Here is a 25139-nt window from a genome sequence, read left to right on the forward strand (position 1 = left end):
ACAAATCTATTAATTGAACTAAACAAGTCTTTAGTCATGCAATTATTTTGGTCAAATAATGTGTGTTTATAGGCTTGACTATGCCAATTAAGAAATACCAACTTTTTTTAACTAGGCTAACTTTGAAACGGGTTTTGGGAGATAATAGCACATCGTGTTCTAGGGTAATAACATGGCGGCGCCCATGGACAACTGAAAGTTGTGTGTGTGCAGTGCAGATTGGTTACAAAACATTCCAGTGTTGCTCGAAAATTTACAATTGTGACATATATGGAGCCACCGTTTCTCTGATTTGAGATCGTTAATATGCTTAGACTGCACACGGTTTGTCTTACTTATAGATTCTAAGAATAATCTTTATTAAAAATAAAACAAGAGGATAGTGCCACTGGCACTGCCAGCCACTGCACTGCACTGGCACTGGTATAGCCCAGGGCTAGCACTGGCAGTGCACTGCATGCACTTTAACTGGACTGTGCTGTGTCTGCTGTGAACAACGGAGAGCACTGTCTATTTTATTATTTTACTGTCTATTTTATTATTTTACTGTCTATTTTATTATTTTACTGTCTGTGTCAAGAACAGAATTATATTGTGCCAGAAAACTGGGCAGAATGGTACAGTTCTACCTAGCTAGCCCTACACCTACTACTGACTACTAGAACTATTTCGGTTTCGTCCGGCTATCGGGAGACGATAGCTGGACGAAACTGAAATAGTTCTAGGAGTAAGCTAGCCCTACCTAGCTGTATAAATAACATGATTGTACCGGCTTAATGGTCACGGTGGTAGGTGTCACAAAATCCTTCGCCTTTTGTACCTGCAAGCAATGCAAAGCCTTTGTCGGCCTATCTATAAATTGTTGGGGGAAAAAAGTAAAAAACGTCAAAGTTTGTGGCATGCTGCAGAAATATTCCCTAATGTATTGTAAGAAATAACTGTTTTGTTTCTTTTAGTTTTACCTATTTTCAGAGTTGAAAAGGAAGTGATTACGTTTGAAGAATCTCCCCCAAACTCGGGGGAAGTATTAACTGCATCATCCCAAGATGTCAAAGGCTGCACGCGCTGTGAAGGCAGCAAAGGATGTAGCTAAAAAAGTAGAACATGGCAATACAATCCGCTCTTACATCAGGGCAGGGCGGGCTGCCCCAGGACCCCCACTCGGACCCATTTTGGGTCAGGTGAGTTCACTTTAGCATATCTTTCTTTTATTATAATCAACAATTAGTAAGCCTTGTTGTTGAGAAAATCTCCCGTTAGGAGAATGGCAAAAAGATTCACCAAATTAGTTTTTCAAACTTTGTAAAAATGCAGTTTTGGTGAATCACTTTTGGGATGAACCCTTAAAATTTAAAATGCAATCCCTTGTTCACTCATAAGTATAAATATTCAACAATATCTTTTCTGAGTAACTGTATTTGGGAATCCAGTTTTAAGTTGGCAAAGAAAGTTATCAAGAATTTTCTTTGCAGTGGGGTTTGATAGAGGGCTTGTTGAAATTCTGCTCAAGGAGTCAAGTGGCAGCCATTTATCACATGAAGAGTAACAATGTTCTCAAAAAAATAAATGTCAAAACATCTTTTTAATTATTACATTCATGTAACATTATTTCTGTCTCCACAGAGGGGAATACCAATCGGCCAGTTCTGTAAAGACTTCAATCAGAAGACGAGTCACATCAAAGACGGAGTTCCACTTCCCTGCTACATCCATATAAATGTAGGTTGTGGAAATCTATTCCTTTCTATTATTTTCCCCTCAAGATTTCAATTGTGTGGGGGCAAGGGCTCTGTTCAAAGGTATATAAACAATTTAAAATATCAAGTAACAAACCACAAGAGAAACTAACATGGTAAGTTTGAAATAGTTTGGGTTTGAACAAATACAAATTTACTGAATCGGGATTGAACCAACGTCCTCTGGATTAACGTACCAGTGCTCTACCAACTGAGCTACCTAGCCCTATGTTGGCCACATCACACTTTGGAATGTTGAGTAAACCTATGGTTCATCTCAGAACCACACACTCGCTTAATTGTTTAACACAATGCGAACCGTCATCTTATCAGAATGAAGAAGGGAAGATTAAAAGTGGGGCTTCAGGGCATTTACCAAAGTATGGGTTTTATGCCGGTGGAAATAGCTGTTTTACTTTAGTTTGGTACGACTCTTTGCTTTGTTTTAAATTGGTACTCGATTTTTTGGTTCCATCAAAGGAAAAACTGTCGCTTCATGAACATGTTGTTAGCTTGAGGCAAGTTTTTTGCTCAGACAAGGTTTGAGAGAGATTGTACACCCACACAGTCTCACCTTTGTTTATTTGTAGTTTTTAAAGCAAATGCTATCACCAAGTATTTGTGCTTCGCATTTTGCAATAATAAGTCACATTTTTATCCCCATCAGCCGGATAGAACGTATGATATCGAAATGAGAACGCCACCATCTGCCTACCTTTTATTGCAGGCGGCTGGTATGAACAGGGGAGTTCACGAAGCAGGTAAGCTTAAAGAGTTTATTTCATCGTGGGGCCATCTTAAGCCCTTTCCACACTACCAAGCCAATGGGAGACTTAGGGACGCTAGGTGGCAGTAGACTTACCAGGTAAATTTCCATTGTTTAAGTAGTTCTGAGCGTGCGCACTTGACCGAGAACAATGGATTTTACCTGGTAAGTCTGCTGCCACCAAGCGTCCCAAAAGTCTCCCATTCCCAAAACTGTAACCCTAGTACCACTCAATGTTCGTTTCACATTTGATGCGATATTTTTCCGGGGAAAAGGTACACTCAAAGATGCTAATCCTTTGGGTTATTTTCCCTTAACCCTACTCCAATGCAGGGGTAGCTATTTCCAAGGAATTGTTCTTTTTTTCCCCTAGGAGCTCGCATGGGTTGATGTGTAAAGTTCAAAGAAATGTTAGCACAATCAACAACACAATCACAGAAAAGCATTTGTAAAAAAAGATTAACCCTGTTGTCCTTGCACAAATTGTTCTCTGTCAATTTGTGCAATGTACAAGCTTTCGAAAGTGAAAGTGCGCGTTTGAAAGATATACTCAAGAAGCTAATGACACCATTATTGCTCTCCACTTTTTCTCTCTACTAGGCAAACAGGTCTTTGGCAAGATAACTCTCAAACATGTCTACGAGATCGCAAAAATCAAACACCAAGACAGCCCACTGCAGGACCTGAGTCTTCAAGATGTCTGTAAACAGATCATCGGAACCTGTCGCTCAGTGGGAGTCCAGATAGTTCGGGACCTTGACCCTGAGGAGTATAAACAGTTCTTAGAGGAGGTTGCAGAGACGAGGAAGGCCTTGGATGAAAAGAGAGCTTTAGACCGATTATCTTGAGAAACCTCAAAACTTTGTTTATTTGATGTAATGTTAAAGGAACTCAAATCCCACCAGAGTAATATGCCTGGTTTTTTTCCACAGAGCTCAGGAAAGTACCGAGTATACAATGCTATTAACACACATCGGTATACAACATGTTTTTGGTTAAAAAAGAAAATTAGTATTCTTTATCCCGATGGAAAATTTCCATATATTGAACTTGATCATGCCCTTACAATATTTGTATGGCCTTGTACTTTTTACTAGAACAATAATTATTTTAAAATGGGACCTGAGTCACTTATACTCACAGTCTTAGTTTGGTTAACACGGATTCATATTGGAGAAAAGTCAAATCCAAACCAAGATACCTGTCCTGTACAAAGATGAAGGTGTATTTTCAGAAAACAAAACAAATTCTGCAATGTTGTGAGTGACAAAAGTTCTTGCATTTTAGCTCAATAGTTTGGCATTGAGGGTATGTCAAGAGAGTTTTGAATACTGAATTAAAAAACGAGTGAGTCATTACAAAGTGGTTTTCTGTTAAATATCGATCAAATATTCTGGTTAATTTGCATGATTTTTTAAATACAGCAGTATTCTTATGGCTCTATAAGTTGTTTTTGAAAGTTGCACAATAAATTATTTACCTACATATCTTAAGAAATAACTTGATTTATTCTGTCTTGCTGTGTTTCTAGGCTGCCATAATATGATACAATCGGTTGTGCATGAAATTGAAGCAACATTTTTGCTCTAATAAATTGATAAGATTTTGCCCCCCCCTTTTCATTTTTGTAAAAAACCATCTGTATGGAAATTGTATAAGATATTGATTCACTGAGCACTGATAAGAAGTAGGCACTCATCATCTGTAATCAAATATTTTTAATGTGATGGGGGGTGGGGGGGGCGGGGAAGAGAGGGTTATAATGAGGCATATTGGAAGGGGCAACCTTGGAAGGCGTAACCTTAAATCGAAACTGGTCTCCCCCCCTTTCACTAACCCCCACCCACTCCACGCTTGTTGAACACTTCTTTAAAAGCTCCCACTACATTTAAACAGAAAGTCCACCACAAAGGTGAATACTGAAGCGCGCCACTAGAAATGTGGATTTCAAACCCCTTAATTCCCAAAGCATTGAGTCTACATAATCCACTGCAACTCTGGGTCCAAGACGCTTTCGTCGTCGCTGAACCTTGCCGTCTCGATCTCCCCGTAGTATTGCATCTGAGACTCGGCGTGCTCTTCCTGCTCAGCGAGGCGCCGAGCTACGGCACGGCGGACGTTCTCGCGGTGTCTCTGGTTCAATCTCACCCTGAAGAAAAGGAAGGGTGTGTTCGCCTTCAAACTTTAAGGAACTTTTGAAAAGTTGTACACGGTTTTGAAGGATCCGCGTGTTAATAGTGTTCACTCTAAATTAAGTAGAGGGAGCTGGAGAGGGAGGGATGTTATACGGGCTTAAAGCGGCGAAATGCGTGACATGGATCAAATTAATTTCTGGTGAAAATTGACAGCTATTTCTTCTGAAATTGACAGCTATTATTGATATCCAGGGATGGGCTGGGTTACCTGTTCAATCGGAGACGACGGTGACGCTCAAGATTTGTCTGGACAATCTTTTGTTTCTTGGCTACAGTGACCGCTGCTCGCAGCTGACACTCTTTATCCATAATCTCGACAACCTATGGATGGATCAAACCTTAGTGTAAGTAATACACACTCTCTTCAAGGGAAGCACCATTTCAATTTGGAGTATCTTCCTCCTCGTAGTTGAAGATGAAGATGCCACCAGTCAAACAACGCAATATGTGGCAGAGGAAATTCGTGCCCCTAACGAAAAACACCCAAAGTTTCCACACACTCTGTTCTTCTTGCACAGACCCCCATCAAAATCATCGAAAGTAAACGATTCATCGACACAATTAAGACACTAAATTGGAGGGGTACACCGTGCCAATTTTCGGCACCCAATGGTAAAAGGGACGTCGTTGAAGTGGTAGGCTGCTCAATATCTAATTTGCTTGACAAATAAACTCAGTTTAAATTAGCAAACTCATCAAGCACTTTTGAGGACTGAAATACTGTATTTTCTTTTAACGACGGGACGGATGTACAGTCTACAAACTCTAGGGTCAGAATTGACCCATGCAGATTCCGGATCCTAGCTGGGGTCCGACACTTGTAGGCTGTGTCAGTTTCACCCATAATAATTATGTGTCTTGGTTGACTCTAACCTCTTTAGCGTGGTCTCCCATGCGGGACTTGACCCTGACTCTCTCCTCTCTATCCGCAGTCATCTTCTCCACTCTCTTGTTGAAGGCAATATCTTTCTCGATGATCTTATCAGCTACTCGCTGCTGGAGATTCCGCTCAGTCTGTGCGGCAACCTCGCTGTGGTGGACCCCTTGGCGAGAGTGGGCACGAAGGCGCTCTAGAAGTTCGTCTTGCTTGATCTGAAAGAAGGGGGAAATAGTGAAGAAAAGTGTCAAGTTTATTTTCGATTGACACTTTTTACAGAGTAAAATTAATTTGTATCAAATTTTCTTTCCCACCTAATATTTGCAATGCCGATATATCGTGGCTGAGGGGTCTAGTTCATCAGACTCAAGCTCTGGTGTTTTCAGCAACAGCGTGTGGATTCGAATCCCAATTGTAACACTTGTGCCCTTGAACATAATTGCTGTACCAGCAGGCTCTAGTGGATGACACACATGCCTACATCCTTAAGGACTGTGAAGGGGGTAAATTGGTTTTGGAGTACATGAGGAACATTTGAACGCCCAGACTGAAGCCACTAGCAACACCGTACCTTTCGTCTTCTCTCATTAGCTTCCATCTTCTCTCGCAGATGTTCCCCCGTCCTCAAGTCCGGCACCACGGGCGTCTTCTCCAGCCGGGCTAGACGAGCGGGAGGACGGCGTGTATGAGGCAGAGCTGACTGGAGGTCATTGTCCACGGTAAATGAGATGGAACCAGTGGCAGATGCCTGTCCATTCAATATTCCAATATCTCGGAGTTCACGGAGGACTCCAGCTTGAGTTTCGTTCAGATCTAAAAACGAAAAATGGAACACATACAATCTGGCTCTTAAAATACAGCTCTGCACAACCTTCACGTATTAGTATAGGAGTCGTCGATCGCAGTGATAACAACTACATTATCCAAAGTAATTTCTCTACATCTGTTGCTCTTTTAATAGGTTGATGTACGGGTAAACATTCTATCTTACGTTGGCCTGGTAATACTGCCAGCTCCCGATGTAGCACGGCATTCTCTACAGCGGCTTCACCATTGTGCTGGTTGTTGGCCGTGTATAGCAAATACTCCACGGTGCGAGTATTACTTCGGCAACCAAAGCGGGACAATCTCCTCTCATCATATTCAGCATTGTCTCCACCACCCAAGTGGGATTTCACCGGTGAAACCTATACATGGGAATCCAATATTTGAAATGTCATGCAATTTTTATGCGAGTCCCCAAACTTTTCTCTTCAGTTCATTTAATAATAAGTTTGAGCACAAGTTACTATAGACTTGTTTGTTATCATTAACATGTAGCCACGTTGCCGTTTTGCCACAAAAACAAAAACTATACATGTACTTCTTATTTTGCTTCTACTTCATGGATCCATTAGTTAGAGGACATAAAAGCCAAGGAAAAATTAGTGTTTTGCTCAAGGACACAAGTGCTATGCTGGGACCAAAATTTGAACCCACATTGTGAAGAATCAGCCCCCACTGTGCACTAGACCGCTCGGTCACGACATGTCTAATAATCAAGTAGGCCTAAGTAAGTATTAAACGGTCTGGGCAGGATGAGAACCCAGTTGGCCAACGTTCCCGATCACTCTATTATACACTCCCATACACACCTTCACTTTCCGGAAATGATGAATGATCCGCCTCCACATTTTCATCCCCGGAGTACGGCCGGTATTGCCCCTCGAGACGACGCGGTTTGTGATGGAAAACCTCGCACCCTTCATTGCCCTCGTCCTTTTTGCCGGCATCGGACCAACTCTTGATTTAGTACAACCCATACTCAGACTTTAAAATTTACAACACTTTTTGAACAGAATAGTGGTGAGGGGTCTGTTTGTTTTCAAGCCACGCAACCGTCTAGCGTTCATACTCCACGCGAAAGTTCTCGCGTCACAATTGCTCAACGGCATGCATATTGATTATTGCGTCACCAACATTTGCTTCGTGCCGCACAGTCACATGCAACTGTTTGGGTTTTGATTTTAAAGCTCTCTCTCTCCATTGGCTACAACGCGTCAACATTTACAATCTTTGTAATTTCAACTGTGATGTCAAGAAAACGTTAGAAGCGGGCGTCTCATCAACATCTTTAAAAGAAACAACGTCGAAATCAAGTTACACTCACATTAGCACATAGTTGTAAATCCAAAATTACTGTTAACGTATCAAGCATGATGTTTAATGAAAGCTTGCAATTATCTCACTGACCTACTACCGGTTATAATGTAAAAACAAATCAATTTTGACTAATCGTTATATATTTAAAATCTTAAGGCTAGATATCTAATGAATAACTTGAGCTGTCAAGGAAATACAAAAGTACGAAAAACTGTCATCGAAGGATTTGTACAACAATGAAAATATTATAACTAATTCAAATTAATTTATAAAAACCACACGGGACGGATAAACCAATCAATACAGAAAAATAAGGCCTGGTGACTAAATTTCCTGTTTTCAAATACTAGTATTTCTGATACCAGTGGAAATTGTAAAAAGAAAATCTCGAATGAAGATGTACATCTTTAATTAAAAGCACATGGAAGTTTCGAACACAAAAAGGTATTTTTGCGAAAACCACCGTGTGATGTTTGTTTCATTCAAGTTTCTTCACAGTTAAAGTGTAAACTACTTAGTCTTCCTTTCTGTCTTTACTTAACTTATAAAATACTGAAAATAATTCAACATTACTACAGAGTGAGAAGAGTGTCCGTAAGAGGGGGTGAGTACGATCGACAATAACCAACAGTGACTCCCAAAATGGCGCAACTGTTTGGTGCTGATGACGTCAGTTGGGTTGTTGGGTCAATTAGGAGATTGTTTGTTGAGAGGTCAAGTGCAAAAAAATCTCCTAATTAGACCCAACTCTAATGACGTCATCAGCTTCAAATAACCTGGGCCTAATTTCATGGCTCTGCTTACCGCCGAATTCTGCGCTTACGATCACCATTCTCCGCTTACCTGCAAGCGCCGAATTCTGCGTAGAATGCCACAAGCCGAAATTCCCCTCTAACCCGTGAAATACGCTTGACGTAAGCACAAAATTCACTGCTTCTGTAAGCGCCGATCCTTTTGCTTACGGTAAGCAGAGCCATGAAATTGGGCCCTGGTTGTGTTATTTTGGGAGAGTCAGTGTGTTTTGCATGTACTGTGTAGTGTGCATTTTAGACTATGCTCCAGAAGGACATGCTCAAGATTATACCCGATCGTTTGACTCGAAAATGGCAGACCATGTATAGCCTTTTATGTGACGTCAAAGCCGGGATTCAACCGGAAACGTCTGCCTACATGAGCGTGTGTCGGCGCACCCATTGCCTCATTTTACCCAGACCCGATGTTGCCTCCTCATCGTCGTCTTCGATGGGCGGGGGGACACCTACAACGTTGCCGTCCGCTGTCCGGTAGTACCGAAGCATCGGTATCATCATGATAGTTGACTCCAGAATGAGGAGAAATGCCTGCCACTCTGTCGAGAAATGAAGGTTACGAAGGTTGAGATCTACTAAGTGCTATGAAGCTTTGCATGTTGTGAATAAATAGGAAGAAATTACAAATAGTAAACTTGCGGGTGACTACCATGTTTAAACCTCTGTTGAGGGAGTGTTGGCTCTGAAAAGAGCCGGTGTGGTCTCAACGTTTCGAACAGTATACTCTTTTCGTTTTCAGGAGAGGTCTACTTTGTTTTTGTTTTTCTTATGAGAGATCGCCTAACCTAACAAAGGCCACGGACTGCCACTTCAAGGTGAGGGCTGCACTGCACATTCACCAGCGGCACGTTTCCAACCACCTATCTGAAACAGGGCTGAAACAGGGTTATCCCCTTCACAGTCCGTATGTGTAGGCATAGGATATCATCCACTATAGGAACCTTCTCCGAGCCTGGCTTGTAGAGCAGAATGCATTACGTTCCCAACCCTTTACCCAGGGCGCAAGTAAGTGTCATGACCGGGATTCGAACCCACACTCTGCTGCTGACAACACGACACGCCACTCGGGGGGTACATCAAACAGTAACTCTTCAGGAAAACTTAACTTACGGGAACTGATGACAGAGGAAGGGAATGGCACGGTGCATCCGAGCGGTCTGAACACGGTGACGACGTTAATGATTGCGCTCTGCAGGCCAATCATCATCAGTGCAGCGGTCATCATGGCCGCCTTCCCCTTCAAGTCGTACTTCTCCAGGTCGGTGCTGCTCGTTGCGTTCGTTATCATGTTGATACCGGTAGCTGCCGTCAGGGTGGATAGGACTGTTACGAACTGAATGATGAGTCCACCGGTACCCACCAAATTCTGCAGTAGAAATTCAAAGGGTGACACGGTCATCAATTAGCCTCAATAATAGCTCGATCGTTTTACGATGGTGACTTTCTTGTACGAAATGAGAAGCCGTAAATGGGCTTCAGAACGAGCAAAACACTGTAATATCGCCTAAGCATTTTCGAAAACCCGGCTTGTTGGGTTTAGCATGATTCCTCCATGGATTTGGGCTCTGTTACAGCTTATGAAAACCTGCACTTTCCTGATATGGGGTTTCAAATTGCCGGCTGGCCCCAAGCCGGAGTCGTGGTTTCGTTAAGGCCCTCTATAGTTATTGTCCAACATCGAAGTAAGAATGGAACCCTCCAGAAAATTACCGTAGTGTAAAAACGGTAACGTTAGTTAATAAAGATTAATACATACCAATCCCGCAAAGCTAGCAATAGCTTGGAAGAAAGTCAGGATGGGTTTGAGGATTGCAATCTGTAGAACCAGAAACTTAATCACGAAGAAACTATTCCTGTAAAGACAATTTAAAAAATCGGTGATTAAAAACACAAGAATGGAATTGCTAACAAACGATGGCACTGACGTCAGCAGTCATTGCATTATTCAGGTCAACATTTTGGTAATGGTTTCATGAAATTGCTTTTATATATTTTGGAGCTCCTGGTTAAAAATAAAGAGTGTATTTTCGGGGCAAAGAGAAACAGAAAGCGTATCTACACTAGGGGACGAAACCATTCAAATTGTTTACAAAACAAAGATTTGGGCAATATGTTCCCTTTACAGATGCTATGTCAGATTTTTGGCCGATTTGACCCCAAAATTTTGATTTAAAATGCAATAGGTATTTTGATGGGGGTCGAGAAAGTTACAAGCTTTCATTTGAGCCATTGCTCGAAAAAGTCCGCCAATTATTAGTAGCAGTGAAATAAAGTGCTCAAAATTAGTTTTTGTCGGGATCCCGACAATATATCACGTGACCAATTCTTATGTGTTTTATAAGAAACGTTTTAAATTTTTGTCATGGTTCCTGACCATTAAAAGTAAAAGTTAAACTTTTTATCGTTAGAGCGGGTGATACTCTTTGAAATTTCAAAGGTATTTATTTATTTTTTTTTTTTCATTTTTTTCAATGGTATTTATACCATTCACTCAAAAAATATTTTTATTAAATGTTTGGGGCCAAAAATCTGACATAGCATCTTTAAGTAAAACAGGGGTTCTTTGAGTGGACGTACTTGGTTAGACGGACTGGCTTGAAGCAGCACAAACAGCACAGCACGGGACTGTTTATATTAAACATAACATTGCTTGCGGCGAGTCGAGCCATCATTTTACGGTGCCCTCCGTAGTAGTCCACTTGTAACACCACAAACTTGAACATGACAAACGAGTAATATCTGGATATAGCGAAAAGAAGGTTAGGGGTTAGACGTAACAATGTATTTGTGTGTGTATCGTGGGCAAGTAGTCCTAGTCTGGTGCACTGGACTCGAGTTCTGACGGCTGAATCATCAGAGTGGGCTTGTATACCCGGTCACGTCACTTATTAGTGATCCTGGGCAAGTCACTTAACCATAGTTTTATAAATGGGAAGGCAATAGGGATGAGCCATTATTGTGTTTGATTAATAGGTTTCATCCGGGTGCGTTTTGGCAGTCGTAACCAAGAACTGTTTCGGTCAACGGCCAGTGATTAAGCAATATGGCTAATTCAATCGAAACAGTTGTTGGTTACGACCGCCAAAACGCACCTTAAACTTGGGGTCGTATGCTTCGAAGGGAGTTGAGAGAGTTGTAGGAATTGCCATTAGGAACAGGGGTTACAATTGTGTAAAAGACCTTCATCTAGCTAAGAAGATAGTGTAAGGGTTAAAGACAGTGGACACTATTGGTAATTGTCAAAGACCAGTCTTCTCACTTGGTGTATCTCAACATATGCGTGAAATAACAAACCTGTGAAAATTTGAGCTCAATTGGTCGTCGAAGTTGCGAGATAATAATGAAAGAAAAAACACCCTTGTCTCACGAAGTTGTGTGCATTTAGATGGTTGATTTCGAGACCTCAAGTTCTAAACTTGAGGTCTCGAAATCAAATTCGTGGAAAATTACTTCTTTCTCGAAAACTACTCCACTTCAGAGGGAGCGGTTTCTCACAATGTTTTATACCACCAACCTCTCCACATTACTTGTCAACAAGAAAGGTTTTATGCGAATAATTATTTTGAGTAATTACCAATAGTGTTCACTGCCTTTAACGTTCTATAGGGTTCTATACTCACAGGTCTGCGAGAAGCATACAAAATTGAGCAGCAGAAGGAATAAGGACGGCTGGGAAAGACCAAACGATAAATGACTGAAAGTAATATACAAATACAAACAAATATGTTAGAACACAGGAATAATCACAAGATTCAGAGTATTTCGTATGTCTCAAATATTATACTTATATCCGGAATTTGAAATCAACAGGCCCTAATATGAACTCATCATGTTTGGACTTATCATCACAATTAGTTATTGTGTACGTACACGCTAAGTTCGGACTTTTATCGTGTGAGTTTACGATAAGTTATCGTGTACGTACACAGTATGGGAGGGTTTTTTTTTCATTCATGTGGCGGCAATACGTTCCGTACGAGTTCACATCTCCTACTGCGGTGAGACTTTACTGGGAATATAGACATAAACGTACAGTACGTACAAGTACACGATAAGTTTGGATTTATCGTGTACGTACACGATTAGTTATCGTGTACGTACACAATATAAATAGGTGGCGGCAATGCGCTTCCGTATACGAGTACCTCCCTATATTGCGGTGAGTGGGTACTATAGTAAGTATACTTACGGGGAATATAGACAGCATGATGACGGTATTGATCCGATGGTTGGCCACCGAGGACCGAGGTACCCTCGTCGCTGTGAAGAACGCTGCCTCGAAGAAGAAAAACAGGATGACGATGGCAGCAATCGAGGAATAGACAAATACCAAGGTGAAAATTGGAAACTTGGCTAGTTCTGAAAAAGGTTGGAAAAGAGGAGCATTTAGAAAAGTGCCGTACTTCAACATTGAGGGGGGGGGGTACTTGTGAAAGAGGATTTTACTCCTAATATAGTTTTACTGTTAATGTTAGTGGCACTTCAACCCTTGATCTTGTCATTGTTAATCATTATAAAGAACCCTTTAAAAAGTCTTGAACTAAAACTTTATTAAATAATAAACATGAACTAAAACAGATGATGAAACTCCAAAAGTAACTTCTAGTCTTGTTATAAGCCTACATACATGAGAAAGCAAGTATAATTGTTAGAGTGGTCAGATTATTTACCAACGTGTTGACATTCACAAAACTTATTTTCTTGTATAAATTTAAGGATATCAAGCGAGTAACAGTAGTCCAACCTTTCAAAATAATAGCTTTTCCTGTAAAGCATCGCTTCCTCTGATACAGAAGGTGTACATTCATTTTGGATTTTACTGAACTTTGCAAGGGAAGAGTAGGCCTAAGTTAAATTGTCTACCAAACTTTTACCAGACTGCCATTGTTAACTCACCAGTTGTAAGTGACCCTTTATTCCAGTCTATAGTTCCATTTTGTGTACAATCCACGGGCTGAACACCAAGAATAGCCCCCATCCTGCGATGAGTTTTTTTTCTTCTTTCACAGTTCCAAAAAAGTCACGGCTGAAGAAAAAAATCTCACTCGACAACAGACAGTTTTACAATCCTCCTTGGGATGTGATTTCTTCCTTCACATTTGTGTAGGTTTCATTTACGGACCAGACGATGACATTGAGCAACAAAACCAACGACTTTGTCATCCAGGACTGAAGTTCTATTTTGAGCGGAATGCAAAAGTTGAAACTTGCTATCGTGTGGACTTCGTATTTCTGAGTTGTAGTGAATAATGATATCAGTTTGGGGAGGGGGGGGGGTCTTAAGTTTGGTACCCAGTCACCTCTAACACTAATCATAGTATCAATTTGGCATAATTGCTGTTAGTTATCACTAAATCATCACACTAGTACTCTGTTCCCGTAAACTTTGCACATAAAACGGTACTGTGTTGCAGTGAGCTATCGGTATTGTTGACCCTGTTTTGGCTGCCCTTAACTTATAATCATTTTACGTTGCAGTATTCTTGCCATACAACATAGGAGTTTCAAGAAGGCCTATATTTCACTCGGCCTGCTTGGAAAATAGCAGTGTCATTCAATTAGAGTGACTCCGTGGTTCTTTCCCTGCCTCTCACATCTGTGGACCCCGGTTCGAATCGCGCCTCAGACCGGAGCCTTGCATGTGTATTAGGCTTTCAGTCCCTGCCGCCTGGATTTCCCCAGTTGGGGGTTTCCTCCCATATCTAGAACTGAACATTTCTTCTAGTTTCCTATCTGTCATTTTATTGGCACATATATAAATGTTCACATAATATATGCAATTAGCGGCATCAACACGTATTTCCATCGAAGGTTGACTTTAAGGGCAAACCCAATCAAGATCTTCTGTAACATTGTCGTCTGTTGCAATCGAAACATATGTGCAACTGTTCTTAACAAAATCTCAAAAAGTCTATGCATCACTTGAATATCGAGGTTTTCTTTCCATAGTCAAAGCTCCTTTAATATCCCGTTTGGGAGACCAGGACTTCAATCGGGGAAAAATATACCCGATAATATCAGAGAAAATGCACCACAACAAGTACAATCACCTGGACTGGACAGAGATGTCCCCGCCTACAATTTATCACGTCTCACTCGACCTTTGTTCACTGACCTAGAAAAGAAAGAAGACGATTTTTGTAACAATTTGATCAACTCAGGTGTAGATCTAATGATTCTTGGTAACGTCGATTAGTACACGGTACCTTTGGTGTTAATATTCGGTACTAGAATGTGCCAGAATTTCATTATTTCGTTGATGTCAGATACTAGTCTGCAGCGGTGTATACCATGCCGCCGATATGTGGCACACATAGATACATTAAAATAAACAAATAAACAAACAAATAAATCATCACACGCTCAATGATGGTGTTGGTTTATTTTCATAACCAAACACAGAGCTTCATTCTCGCGATAGAAAATGTTTTTTTTTTTAAATTTTGTATAGCAACAATAAGAAACGATAAAGCAAAACAAACTTTACAGGCCTTTTATAAAAGAAAATCAAGAAAATTAAGGTAGATATCATGAAATTGTATGTACATGATGACAACAGATAAAGGCACAAACTCGTTACTTATGAAAACAAACTCATACACTTTACACTAAAATGACGCTGCTACGAAAAATGACGCTCATGCGAAGAAATGTCGACAATTATACAATATTTTTGATGAAGTTGTACGACACTGAGCTTTAAAAACTTCTATTTAATTGCGTACAGAAAACCTTTTTATTGCTTTCACCTATTATTGTATAGGGCCTATAAACAAATTCAAAACTATTGGTTTCAGTGAGGTGCAGTTGACTTCAATGTTTCTCTACATGAGTGTGTGCCGGCGCACCCATTTCCTCATCTTGCCAACTCCCGTCCTGGGCTCTAATTCTTCGTCTTCCTCTAGGGGCGGGGGAACGCCAACCACGTTACAGTCTGCTGTCCGATAGTATCTGAGTGTTGGGATGGTCATTATTGTGGATTCGACCAGGAGGACTACAGCCTGCCACTCTGTGAAAAATGCAAAGATAAAGAAAACAACATTTGTTTCTGTTTTCTGACACAAAAAATCATCAAAATGTTCTCATTTAGGCCTATAATAAAGTTGAGGGAAAAGACACAAAAATGTAGTCTTCCTGGAAAGTCCTCGAATGTGATTGTAATTTATCTCTAATTGAGGCATATGCAATAATAATATAACCATTTTGCTTTAATCGTTTCCTTTTACATGTATTGGCATTTTGTTGTTATTCAAACTTGATAATAGGCCTTTCCGCTGTAAAAAGACACACACAAACAACATAATTGAATTGATTTGAAAAGTTCGTCGAAGGTCTTTATAAGGTTCCAAATGTATATTTTGAATAACTAAATAAATGACAGCCTGTGTTTACATGAACGTCGAGGGGGTGCAGACCGGGCCATTGAGACAAGTGACATGAAAAGTGAAAAGATTTTAACTGATATCAATGTTTCGACTAGCTTGCTGTAGTCGTCACAAGGAGACAAAATCTCAACTTACGATTGCCCACGAGTTGTGTCGAGAAGGGCACGATGCAGCCGAGCGGTCTGAACAGCGTGCCGATGCCGATGATAGACTTCTGTAGGCTGACCATCATCAGGGCCGAGCTCATCATAGCCGACTTGACGTCCAGGCAGTATTTCTCCTTCAGTTCGCCCATGCTGGAGTTGGCACCCATCATGTTCATTGCGGTGACCGCGGTCAGTGTGGTGACTACGGTCACGATGTCCACAATGAAGAGACTCTGCAGTACATGACCCTGTATTTTGTCACATAGGAAGCATGCCTTTGATTATTTGTTTTTCCTCCTTAAAGGAACTGGGCACTCTTGGTAATTACTCAAAATAATTGTTAGCATTAAAAACTTGAGTAACACGCAATGGAGAGCTGTCGATATTATCAAACATTCTGAAAAACGGCTCCCTCTGAAGTAACGTAGTTTTCGAGAAAGAGGTAATTTCTCACTCAATTAATACTGAAAGACTTCAGGCCTGAAGTTTTGTTTTACGCATCTAGACGTAGTTGAAGAAAACTTAGCCGGACCCAAAAGAAGATTGTCAACAAGAGTGTGAGAATAAAAAGGAGTTGAACATTCTTACCAGATTAGCGTAGCCCAGGATAGCTTGAATAAAAGTCAACAGAGGCTTCAGAATCGCTATTTGCAGCACTCCCACTTTCAACCACATGAAGCTCTTTCTGGTAAGCAAAAATAAAAAACGAAATCTCCAAAATACCAAGAATAAACTTTGTTTAGGAACAACAGAAAATAATCAACAGGATGGAATCGATATATCAGTTCATGTATAGTTTTTGTGGTCGTATGTCCAAAGTGCCGGTATCCGCCGAAAAATGGCACTCTGGCGCTCACTCATGACACCAAAAATCAGTTCAAAAGAAAGGGATACAAAATATGTAGGGTTTATGTTGAATATCACTGGTCAACATTGACATCAAACAGATGAGTTTTTAAAGCAGTTTAAAATGATGATCAACAAGCGCAAGCCGCGGTTTCGAAAATGGCATATGTTGGACTAGGTTCAAGTCGGGTCTCGTGCTAATCGAGTGCAAACACTTTTTTGGTTACAGTGAATTAATTAGGCGAATAAGAACTCGACTAATCTTGACCAGTTATTCTGACCCTAAACGGTGCTGACGGTACAGTGAGGTGTTTGGGAAGGATTGGCGGGGTGAGGGGGGGGATGTAGAATCAAGTGGGCACTGGGTGTACTATACCTGGTAAGCCGGACAGGTTTGAAACATCTGAAGCAACACAGCATGGGGACACTGAGCGGGAAGGTGATGTTCTCTGCAGCAAGCTTCACCAACATCTTACGGTGACCCCCGTAGTAATCCACTATCAATACGATGAACTTGAACATAGTAAAGGAATAATACCTGCAATAGGCAGGAGACAATTTGTGAATAATGAATCCATATAGGAAGATGCATGATAAAAATATTCGTATGAATGGAACCCGAAATGTGTTTCACATTTTTTGCAATGTTGCTCCTTGTAGCAAAATTAGGACCTATTGTGTCAGCTGGGAACTGCAAGCTATTTTTTTGCATATACTATAAATTACGTTAGTTTGTATGTTCGCACCATTCACATATGTTGACAAGCTACTGGTGCCGTTGGATCTATTACTAGATTAAATAATGATATGATAAGTCAGAAACTTACAGGTCCGCCATGGCCAGGCAGAATGTAGACGCCTCTGGAATGAGAATGGCAGGCAGACAACACACAGAAAATACCTGTTGTATACAAACGTTATATACAAAATAAGATGCTCTGAATTGGATGTGACAACAATGCAATTTTACAACATGTAAAACTAACGGCCAAATGACATCATTAAACAAGTATGGTTCGAACCCAGACAACGACACAGATTTTCCTCAGACTTGCAAGTTTACAGTTACTAAGTTCATTTCCCCTCAACGTAGGCATGATCTGTTACTTTCTCATCTCGAAGTTTTCACCAAAAGATTCATTCGTAAAATAGGACTGCTTCTCCGAGTCCGTTGTAATCTATTTATTTTTACATACAAACACTGATAAAAGCAGTTTTAATTTTACCGGAAATATGGACAGTATTATGACTGTGTTGAGTCGATGGTTGGCAACTGATGAACGTGGTACCCTGGAAATCGTGAAGTGACAAGCCTCGAGGAAAAGGACGACTGTTGATACACAGGCCAGACAGCTAAAGGTGGTGATCAGGGCATAGATTGGGCTCTGAACCAACTCTGTCAAATGAATATAATTTCATACAAATATAGGTATCATAATTCTCTATAGAAATGTGGGCCAAACCAAGCCAGTCGAGTATATGCTGGCATCACACTAGTTCTAAGGGTGTAGCGGCCGAGGAGCTTAGGATGATGGAATTAAGTTCTGTAATTTAAAGATTGTGGGTTCGAATCCTGGCCTTATGCATCTTGACATTTGTGTCCTCGAGTAAAGCACATTGTCATGATTGCTTCTCTCCACCCAGGCCTGATGAGCCATATTGGCTTCCTTGGGACAGACTATACTTACACTAGGCCTAAGCTGTCACAGAGACACTTCCATTCACAATTTGTTCATCGTGTGAAAACACGTGAAATTTGTAATGTGCATCATTAAAACGTTCACCAAAGTACACCACATTTTAGAGAACCATTTACACAAAAGTAAAACAGAGAGGCATCTTAACATCATCTTACCTTCGTACAATGTTTCCTTGGATGAATCGAAGGAGTTGTTACAAATGACGGGTGTGATTCCGAGGAAACTCATCTTGACTTGCGAACGGTGAATCAAAGACCGTCCAGAGATACAACCGCTGAAATAGTGAAGGATCCCGTTCAGTTTCAAACACTTTGACTCTCCAAAAATTTCCAAAAAAGTCTGTGACTTTTTCTCCTGGAATCTTTGCGCACACGCGCGCTAATATCAGTTGGAAAATGATGTAAAGTCAGTATAGCCTAGATTCTTACAGCCAAAAGCAGAACTTTCAACTGAAATCTTACATCTTTGCTTCCGTTTATAGACAGAGTGATGATGGTCAATATTCCTCTAGCCTGCGATATCATGTAAGCGGTGAAGTCATGTCCTACTCATTTTTATGGATACCAAACTTGATTTTTTTCCATCACAAAACAAACAAGAAATACTTGCATTGGACAAAAGGGATACTTGAGCGGGCTAATAAAAGTGATGAGAAGGTCCTGTTTGAAGAGTGTCAGGAACATAAGGGGGTAGCAAAGCAGTAAAGTCACACTCGTGATATCACTTTGTAGTTGTTGAAGTCAATTCGTGTTAACACTTGTTCACAATTTGTGAAGGCCGAGTTGAAGCGATTTAACGCCCGAAATAATGAACTGATGGCGGGTACAAGCTGCTGGGTGTAGGGATGCACCTTCCAAACAGAGACTTAAACCAAAGACTCATTCAGTGTTTTGCTGCTTTATAAAAGTATTTCAAATAGTTTTTGAAAGGTTTTCGAATAAGATCCACTATAACCTAAAGTAGTAGTCCCGGCCGATTTTCCGCCCAGGTAGTACGCTAATTAAAGAGCAGGACAGTTCTGTCCAACTGAGAAGTCTCCAGGATTCCGAAAAATCTACATCGCGGTAGTAGAATATAAAGCAAGACAAGTTCTCTATAGAAAAACACAGACCAAGCAACTAGACATACTCATGGTGTTACCCCAAACCAAACAAAAACATTTGTAGTTGTACACATGTCCTAAAATAGTACACGTTTCGGGCTACTGCCCAGATAAAACTTGCCAAGTGGTGCGTCCCCTCTGACCGGCGCTTCAAATAAGATAACAAAAACAATCGACAAATCTGACCAAGTCCGAAAAATACCTTGCAGATTACTTAAATAAATACCACTATCTTAACAGGTTTGGGTCAATTTAAAAATGCGATTTTATGACCCCAAAACTAAAGGTAATTTTTATTTACATGGAAGCCTTTAGCTGCTAGCAGGCAAAAGTAGTAAACCAACTCATTCACTTCTCAGTCATATCTCTGTTTAATTATCTAACACTTTACAAAACTTCCCAAACTCGGAAGGGAAGAATCGTTTTCTCGATATCATATCATTTCAATTGTATTGCACATATACAACACTTACAATATTTTTTGATCAGTTTTGTTTTCTACAAGTATAATACAAAATTATGTTTAGCGCTGTATCCTCAGTGTTTTTGAGTCCTGTGAGATGCGTGTTTTCTTTCATCGAGCATTGTATAAAATAAACAAGCCAGGCTCTGTGGCATATTTGCAAACATTCAATGTCACGATGTACATGGTATACAGTACTAAGTACACACCAGTCTAAGGGGAAACCAAACACATATTCTTCACCCCTGATGACATTATTTACGTCAATTTAAAAAAGTACAATACAAACAAAATGGCATCATCTACACTGGGTATTTTAAACTTTGAAAAGACGGGGATGTATACTTGATTGGTTAAAAGCAATGTATATCATTGGTTTTTGGATTGTTTCAATCCTATATAAATGTAGATGTATTATAATAAAACTAACATATGAACATTTCATTTTAAAAGTTGCGTTTTTTGAGATATCACCAAAAATCCGGAGCAAAAAAAAAATGTCCATGCAGGACGACAATCCCTAATGGGAATAAACAATCTGAGAAACATGACTGACAGTTACGCTTCTCTTGCGTATATAAACTGCTACCTTAAAGGGTGTATGCACTTTTTTTTAGGAAAAAAAACACAATGCCCACAGATTTACACTAAACTTACACAGTTTGAAGATATTGATAGTAGAAAGCTTCCCTGAAAATATTACTTGCTGAGGTGCTGTAGTTTTGGGGGAAATGAGTAAAAGAATGTCATGAAAATAATTTTCGTCTCATGAGACGAAAATTATTTTAAGCATTTACAAACGTATTTTCATGACATTGTTGTACTCATTTCTCAAAAACTACAGCACCTCAGTAAGTAATATTTGAAGCTGATGTGTTATAGGCTTCTAACTAAAAGTTCATTGGCATTAATTTTAAAAGTGATTACCAAACGTATACCGTTCTTTTGAAATAATTGAGGCCATTGATTCGTTCACAGTGATGAGTGGGAATCGATGAGTGGACTATATTATTTGGTATCAAAACGTATGCCTACTAAGACATCAAGAAATTTCACAGAGTGAGAATAAATTAACGACGACTGTTTGGTGACTTATAGATTGCACCAATGCGAACTCCTAAAACTGTTCCTCCACCGTATCAGGCAGAACACCATCCTCATTCTCATGAAGACGAGCAGAGTATATTGTTTAGAACTTAAAACCAAACCGGCTCTTTTCAGAGCCAACACTTCCTCAAAAGTAAAAAGCTTCAAACACCACTTATCATCCAACATTGTTCAAGCCTCGTGGGAAACAAATCCAGTACTGCTCTCGGGAAAAATAATATAAATATATATATTTGTTTACTACTGCTATTTAAACAATAATAGTCGTCATCTAAGTTATCGTATAAATTGCACAAAAACAGAAGTCTTACCTATTAAGCGGATTTTAAAGACATTTTACATTGATGTTCAGTGTAAAACGTTCCCCCAATGTAAGAAAAATTCAAAACAATACACAACTTTATGTAGCACTTGGCATGCATATTACATTCAACGTGTAATAAGGAGTTAAACACCAAGTATAAAGACCAAGCCTAGAAATTCTACGTATTCATATAAAATATGGAAAAAAGAAATATACATAAATATGATCTTTAGTTCGACAATCACTATAGTCCTTCATGCGCCATCTCCAGGTTTTGTCTGAATTTGATGGATTCAGTACGTACAGTAAAATACCAACCATAGTGAGTGGTTCGATCTAAAGGTCATAGTGGAAGATTTGGATTGTGAGAAAGAGTTGGTGGGTGGATTTTGGGGGATGGGTGGCCGGTTTGGCGGGTACCGAGATATGGGGAGTTGGGTTGGTGGGTTTGCGGGTAGTGGGTGGGTAAAAGGTATCTCTAAAAAGTCAGTCGTTCATCTTCAAAAAAATTGCAAAATGGAATATTTCATTTCACTTATAGTTATAATGCCTAATTAAATAGATCTCACTCTTTGGTCAAAAGGACATATCAAAATTACAATAATTCCTCACCCCTTTTAAATTTAAAATAATCCTAGCAAGTATTTATCCAAATAATATTTATGGTTTATAAGTGGTGATACTTGTTCCTTGGAAAAAGTAGGAAAAACTTAATTGATTACAAGGGATGACCTATTTAATAACCACTAAATTATATGAGCCCCCCCCCAAAAAAAAAAATAAATAAATAAATAAAAAGAAATAACAATCGAAAATCAGACTGAAGTAGGAAGAATAGCATGCCTGGACATAGTGTTTTGGTTGTTGACCTTTTTAGTGTCAAACATAAATGTTTTGTGCTTAGCGTAATCCTGTACTTAAGCAGCCCTATGTAAATGGACCCAGGGGCCAATTTCATAGAGCCACTCACAGTGCTTATACTATAACCTTAAGTTCTGGTAAGCACAATTGTTTTGTGCTTGAGCAGCTCAACATAATGTACTTGGTCCCTGTCGGTTCTCTAGACAGTAGCATTGACCTTTCAAGCCAAATGATCACACTAAACAATGACAGGGATCTATTTTTCAATCTATCTGATAATGTTGCCAGGTAGAACAACAATTTTCACTGAAGGCAACACCAATTAATTACAACTGAGATTTCACCCCTCCCCCAAATCTTTATGCTACAATAGAGCACGGCTCAAAATTAACACAGCCCCCGAGGCCAGTGATTTTAGTTTAGTGTCAGGCCAACAAACTCACGACTGGACAAGCTGGGTTTCTTTTTTTTTTGGCATAATAAAATGTCACTGTGTAATACCTTTGTGAATTGTGTAGAGTATGAATCTGATGAACATCTTTCTATCCTCTCGAGTTTCCCCATATGTGACCTGTCACCACAAAATGAGCCGGAATTTGGAAAAAAAAAATAAAATAGCTATTGGTATTTCTGAATTCTTCAGATCAAGAGCTTTCCAATGGTATACCACACTCGAGGTAACAATAATCTTCCAAGCCGACAGAGCTTGTGGATACAAGAGAGTTCTCACTTATCTATTGAGAACGATTTGACTTTGACCGGCTGCACTGGGAAATGGCACAGTGCGACTTTCAGCTCATTTCGTCATGACAGGTCACATATTCTAGACCCAGAACACCCTATAATGTTACACACCATGAGGTTTACAGACTCTGTTATCACCAGAAATATAACACTAGAGGTTTGGACACAAGGCAGCCCATTTCATTTTTCCCTTTGGTGATTGCTTTACTCCTTTCAAGAGTATTTGACGGCTCAAAGAGACTTGAAGAAAATCCTGAAATCAGAAAATATTCTTGAAAATCACATGCCTGTGATAAGAATCAATAATATATCTTTATTTATATATTTAGTAGGATAGATGGCCCTAGCTTTCGAACCAGACCGGTCCTTCTTCAGAGGAAACCTTTATTTATATATTAATATAAAATTATAAATAAACTGCTATAGGAATGCCGAACAAGCTCTGTATTTATTTCAGGGCAAGCGTTCTTCAGAGGAATCTGCTGACCGTTGTGAAGGGTTGGACAGGGCAGGTCGACTCCAGCTGTAGCCCCGTCAGGAGGCAGTCACTGGCGGACTCATACTCACCCTGCGACTCTAGTACCTTGCCCAGATTGATCCTGGCGGAGGAAAACAAAATTTATGGGAGTTAAAAAAAAAAATTGATTGGATTTCAATAGAACTCAAAACTAATAGAAAGACTCTGCTAGGGTTGAAACATACGCTGATTACAAATTAATGTTATAGTTAGAAATTAACTAAGCCAAAGGTAAAAATAAAAAGGCACAGACAGCTCCTAAGGAATGTGGTATTAATAAACTGAACATAAATCAGTTAAAAATACATATTTCTAGTAGAAAACATAGGGTAGAAAGACAAAGGCAATTTAACAATCAATCAGAAAAACATCTGTAATATTACAATATTGGTACATAACAGCAAACACAATAATAACTGTGTTTGCCATTTACAGCTATAATAGAAATTTCCAGTTAATTACAATCACATTAAATGACAAGTCCCTGACCTTATTGGCAGGCCTGAGACAACATTAAATACTGGGAAGTCAAAGATATGAGCATGACAATAATTTCAAGCACATTTTGTTGTATGATATAGAAATAGAAACCAAACATGAAATAATTACAGAGAGAATACACACAAGTTATACTGAAGAAATGTATCTCCAGATTGAATTGACAGAATCATCAGGACAAATTCGTAGTAGTTACAATACAAGCAAAATAGTTAACACGGACAATGATAATGATACTTCAGAAAAGTGTAACAAATGTAATGAGTCAGTGAGGAGGCTGTTCAAATAAGCAAAGGCTTCTGGGGAACAGCCCTACACACAATACAAAAACAACAACAAAAACAAAGTAAAAACATAACAAACAAATGTTCAGATTTATCAATGCAAAACAATAGATAATAAATTAAAACAATTCCACGACTATAAAAAAAAACACCCAAATAATGGTCATTCAGTAGTGGTGTATTAAAAAAAAGGAAACTTTGATCTACTCACCATGACATATGAGCAGTGGGATCGATATTGACAGCGTCCCTCAGAACTTTCTCAGCCATCTCATACTGTTCCAGGCAGAGAAGTACAGCTCCCAGACCCTGCATGGTCTTGATGTGGGACGGGTTAATGGCTAGGGCGCTGTCGTAGCAGTTCTTGGCCTCCGGGTACTCCTGGTTGTACTCATGAACGGCACCACGCTGTGTCAAAACAAATAGCAAAAATGAAGTCCGCTCCGAAACTCCTCTTAAAGATCATAATTACTATCAAACAAAAATATTACATAGATTGTATCCACACCCCTTCAAAGGGACCAACAATAAAGAAAATACATACAGTTTGTTTTTACCCATACATCGATGTGTATTAAGCACTGTATATTCCGTACTTTCTAGAGTTCTGTGAACAAAACCCACAGGCAGATCACTCGGGTGGGATTTGAGCCCACA

General features: G+C 39.7%; 5 protein-coding genes across 6 annotated transcripts in view; 1 reads left to right on the plus strand and 4 right to left on the minus strand.

Moving 5' to 3' along the window:
* The first annotated feature begins 181 nt into the window (after nucleotides 1–181).
* Nucleotides 182–3350, plus strand: LOC139946828 (large ribosomal subunit protein uL11m-like). The gene is made up of 5 exons (XM_071944548.1): nucleotides 182–324; nucleotides 957–1181; nucleotides 1624–1719; nucleotides 2404–2497; nucleotides 3103–3350. Exons 2-5 carry the CDS (start codon nucleotides 1047–1049, stop codon nucleotides 3348–3350), a joined length of 573 nt encoding a protein of 190 aa, XP_071800649.1. The 5' UTR covers nucleotides 182–324; nucleotides 957–1046.
* A 1129-nt stretch (nucleotides 3351–4479) lies between these two features.
* LOC139946811 (uncharacterized) lies at nucleotides 4480–7432 on the minus strand. Its single transcript, XM_071944524.1, has 6 exons — nucleotides 7209–7432; nucleotides 6566–6761; nucleotides 6146–6387; nucleotides 5571–5789; nucleotides 4906–5018; nucleotides 4480–4651 (listed from the first exon to the last, which is right to left on the minus strand). Exons 1-6 carry the CDS (start codon nucleotides 7374–7376, stop codon nucleotides 4480–4482), a joined length of 1110 nt encoding a protein of 369 aa, XP_071800625.1. The 5' UTR covers nucleotides 7377–7432.
* A 1443-nt stretch (nucleotides 7433–8875) lies between these two features.
* Nucleotides 8876–13758, minus strand: LOC139946819 (organic solute transporter subunit alpha-like). Its single transcript, XM_071944535.1, has 7 exons — nucleotides 13422–13758; nucleotides 12715–12884; nucleotides 12146–12219; nucleotides 11103–11264; nucleotides 10282–10378; nucleotides 9636–9891; nucleotides 8876–9064 (listed from the first exon to the last, which is right to left on the minus strand). The coding sequence occupies exons 1-7, from the start codon at nucleotides 13501–13503 to the stop codon at nucleotides 8883–8885; spliced, it is 1023 nt and encodes a 340-aa protein (XP_071800636.1). The 5' UTR covers nucleotides 13504–13758; the 3' UTR covers nucleotides 8876–8882.
* An 818-nt stretch (nucleotides 13759–14576) lies between these two features.
* On the minus strand, nucleotides 14577–19118 carry LOC139940151 (organic solute transporter subunit alpha-like). Its single transcript, XM_071936441.1, has 7 exons — nucleotides 18758–19118; nucleotides 18129–18298; nucleotides 17730–17803; nucleotides 17279–17440; nucleotides 16645–16741; nucleotides 16046–16304; nucleotides 14577–15534 (listed from the first exon to the last, which is right to left on the minus strand). The coding sequence occupies exons 1-7, from the start codon at nucleotides 18828–18830 to the stop codon at nucleotides 15350–15352; spliced, it is 1020 nt and encodes a 339-aa protein (XP_071792542.1). The 5' UTR covers nucleotides 18831–19118; the 3' UTR covers nucleotides 14577–15349.
* Nucleotides 19119–22898: 3780 nt separating this feature from the next.
* LOC139946836 (tetratricopeptide repeat protein 7B-like) overlaps nucleotides 22899–25139 on the minus strand; it is a 32038-nt gene continuing 29797 nt past the window's right edge. For both annotated transcript variants that reach the window (XM_071944570.1, XM_071944561.1), the window contains 2 exons: nucleotides 24694–24890; nucleotides 22899–23782 (listed from right to left, as the gene is read on the minus strand). In XM_071944570.1, coding sequence (XP_071800671.1) covers nucleotides 23653–23782; nucleotides 24694–24890 — 327 coding nt within the window. In that variant the 3' untranslated portion in view covers nucleotides 22899–23652. The remainder of the gene's footprint in view (nucleotides 23783–24693; nucleotides 24891–25139) is intronic.

The sequence above is a fragment of the Asterias amurensis genome, chromosome 1, assembly GCF_032118995.1.
Source record: "Asterias amurensis chromosome 1, ASM3211899v1".
NCBI classification, from domain to species: domain Eukaryota; kingdom Metazoa; phylum Echinodermata; class Asteroidea; order Forcipulatida; family Asteriidae; genus Asterias; species Asterias amurensis.

What these genes read in the sequence shown, in the direction of transcription:
- LOC139946828 (XM_071944548.1), top strand. Translation starts at nt 1,047, where the DNA reads ATGTCAAAGGCTGCACGCGCTGTGAAGGCAGCAAAGGATGTAGCTAAA. An exon ending in TCGGACCCATTTTGGGTCAG is followed by an intron (nt 1,182 to 1,623) that starts GTGAGTTCACTT and finishes CTGTCTCCACAG; the next exon opens with AGGGGAATACCAATCGGCCA. An exon ending in CCTGCTACATCCATATAAAT is followed by an intron (nt 1,720 to 2,403) that starts GTAGGTTGTGGA and finishes TATCCCCATCAG; the next exon opens with CCGGATAGAACGTATGATAT.
- LOC139946811 (XM_071944524.1), bottom strand. Translation starts at nt 7,376, where the DNA reads ATGGGTTGTACTAAATCAAGAGTTGGTCCGATGCCGGCAAAAAGGACG. An exon ending in CTAATGAGAGAAGACGAAAG is followed by an intron (nt 5,790 to 6,145) that starts GTACGGTGTTGC and finishes CCCTTCTTTCAG; the next exon opens with ATCAAGCAAGACGAACTTCT. An exon ending in TGGGAGACCACGCTAAAGAG is followed by an intron (nt 5,019 to 5,570) that starts GTTAGAGTCAAC and finishes ATCCATCCATAG; the next exon opens with GTTGTCGAGATTATGGATAA.
- LOC139946819 (XM_071944535.1), bottom strand. Translation starts at nt 13,503, where the DNA reads ATGGGGGCTATTCTTGGTGTTCAGCCCGTGGATTGTACACAAAATGGA. An exon ending in TGTATGCTTCTCGCAGACCT is followed by an intron (nt 11,265 to 12,145) that starts GTGAGTATAGAA and finishes CGCTATATCCAG; the next exon opens with ATATTACTCGTTTGTCATGT. An exon ending in TTCCTCTGTCATCAGTTCCC is followed by an intron (nt 9,065 to 9,635) that starts GTAAGTTAAGTT and finishes ATTTCTCGACAG; the next exon opens with AGTGGCAGGCATTTCTCCTC.
- LOC139940151 (XM_071936441.1), bottom strand. Translation starts at nt 18,830, where the DNA reads ATGAGTTTCCTCGGAATCACACCCGTCATTTGTAACAACTCCTTCGAT. An exon ending in AAACCTGTCCGGCTTACCAG is followed by an intron (nt 16,742 to 17,278) that starts GTATAGTACACC and finishes TTTGCTTACCAG; the next exon opens with AAAGAGCTTCATGTGGTTGA. An exon ending in GACACAACTCGTGGGCAATC is followed by an intron (nt 15,535 to 16,045) that starts GTAAGTTGAGAT and finishes CATTTTTCACAG; the next exon opens with AGTGGCAGGCTGTAGTCCTC.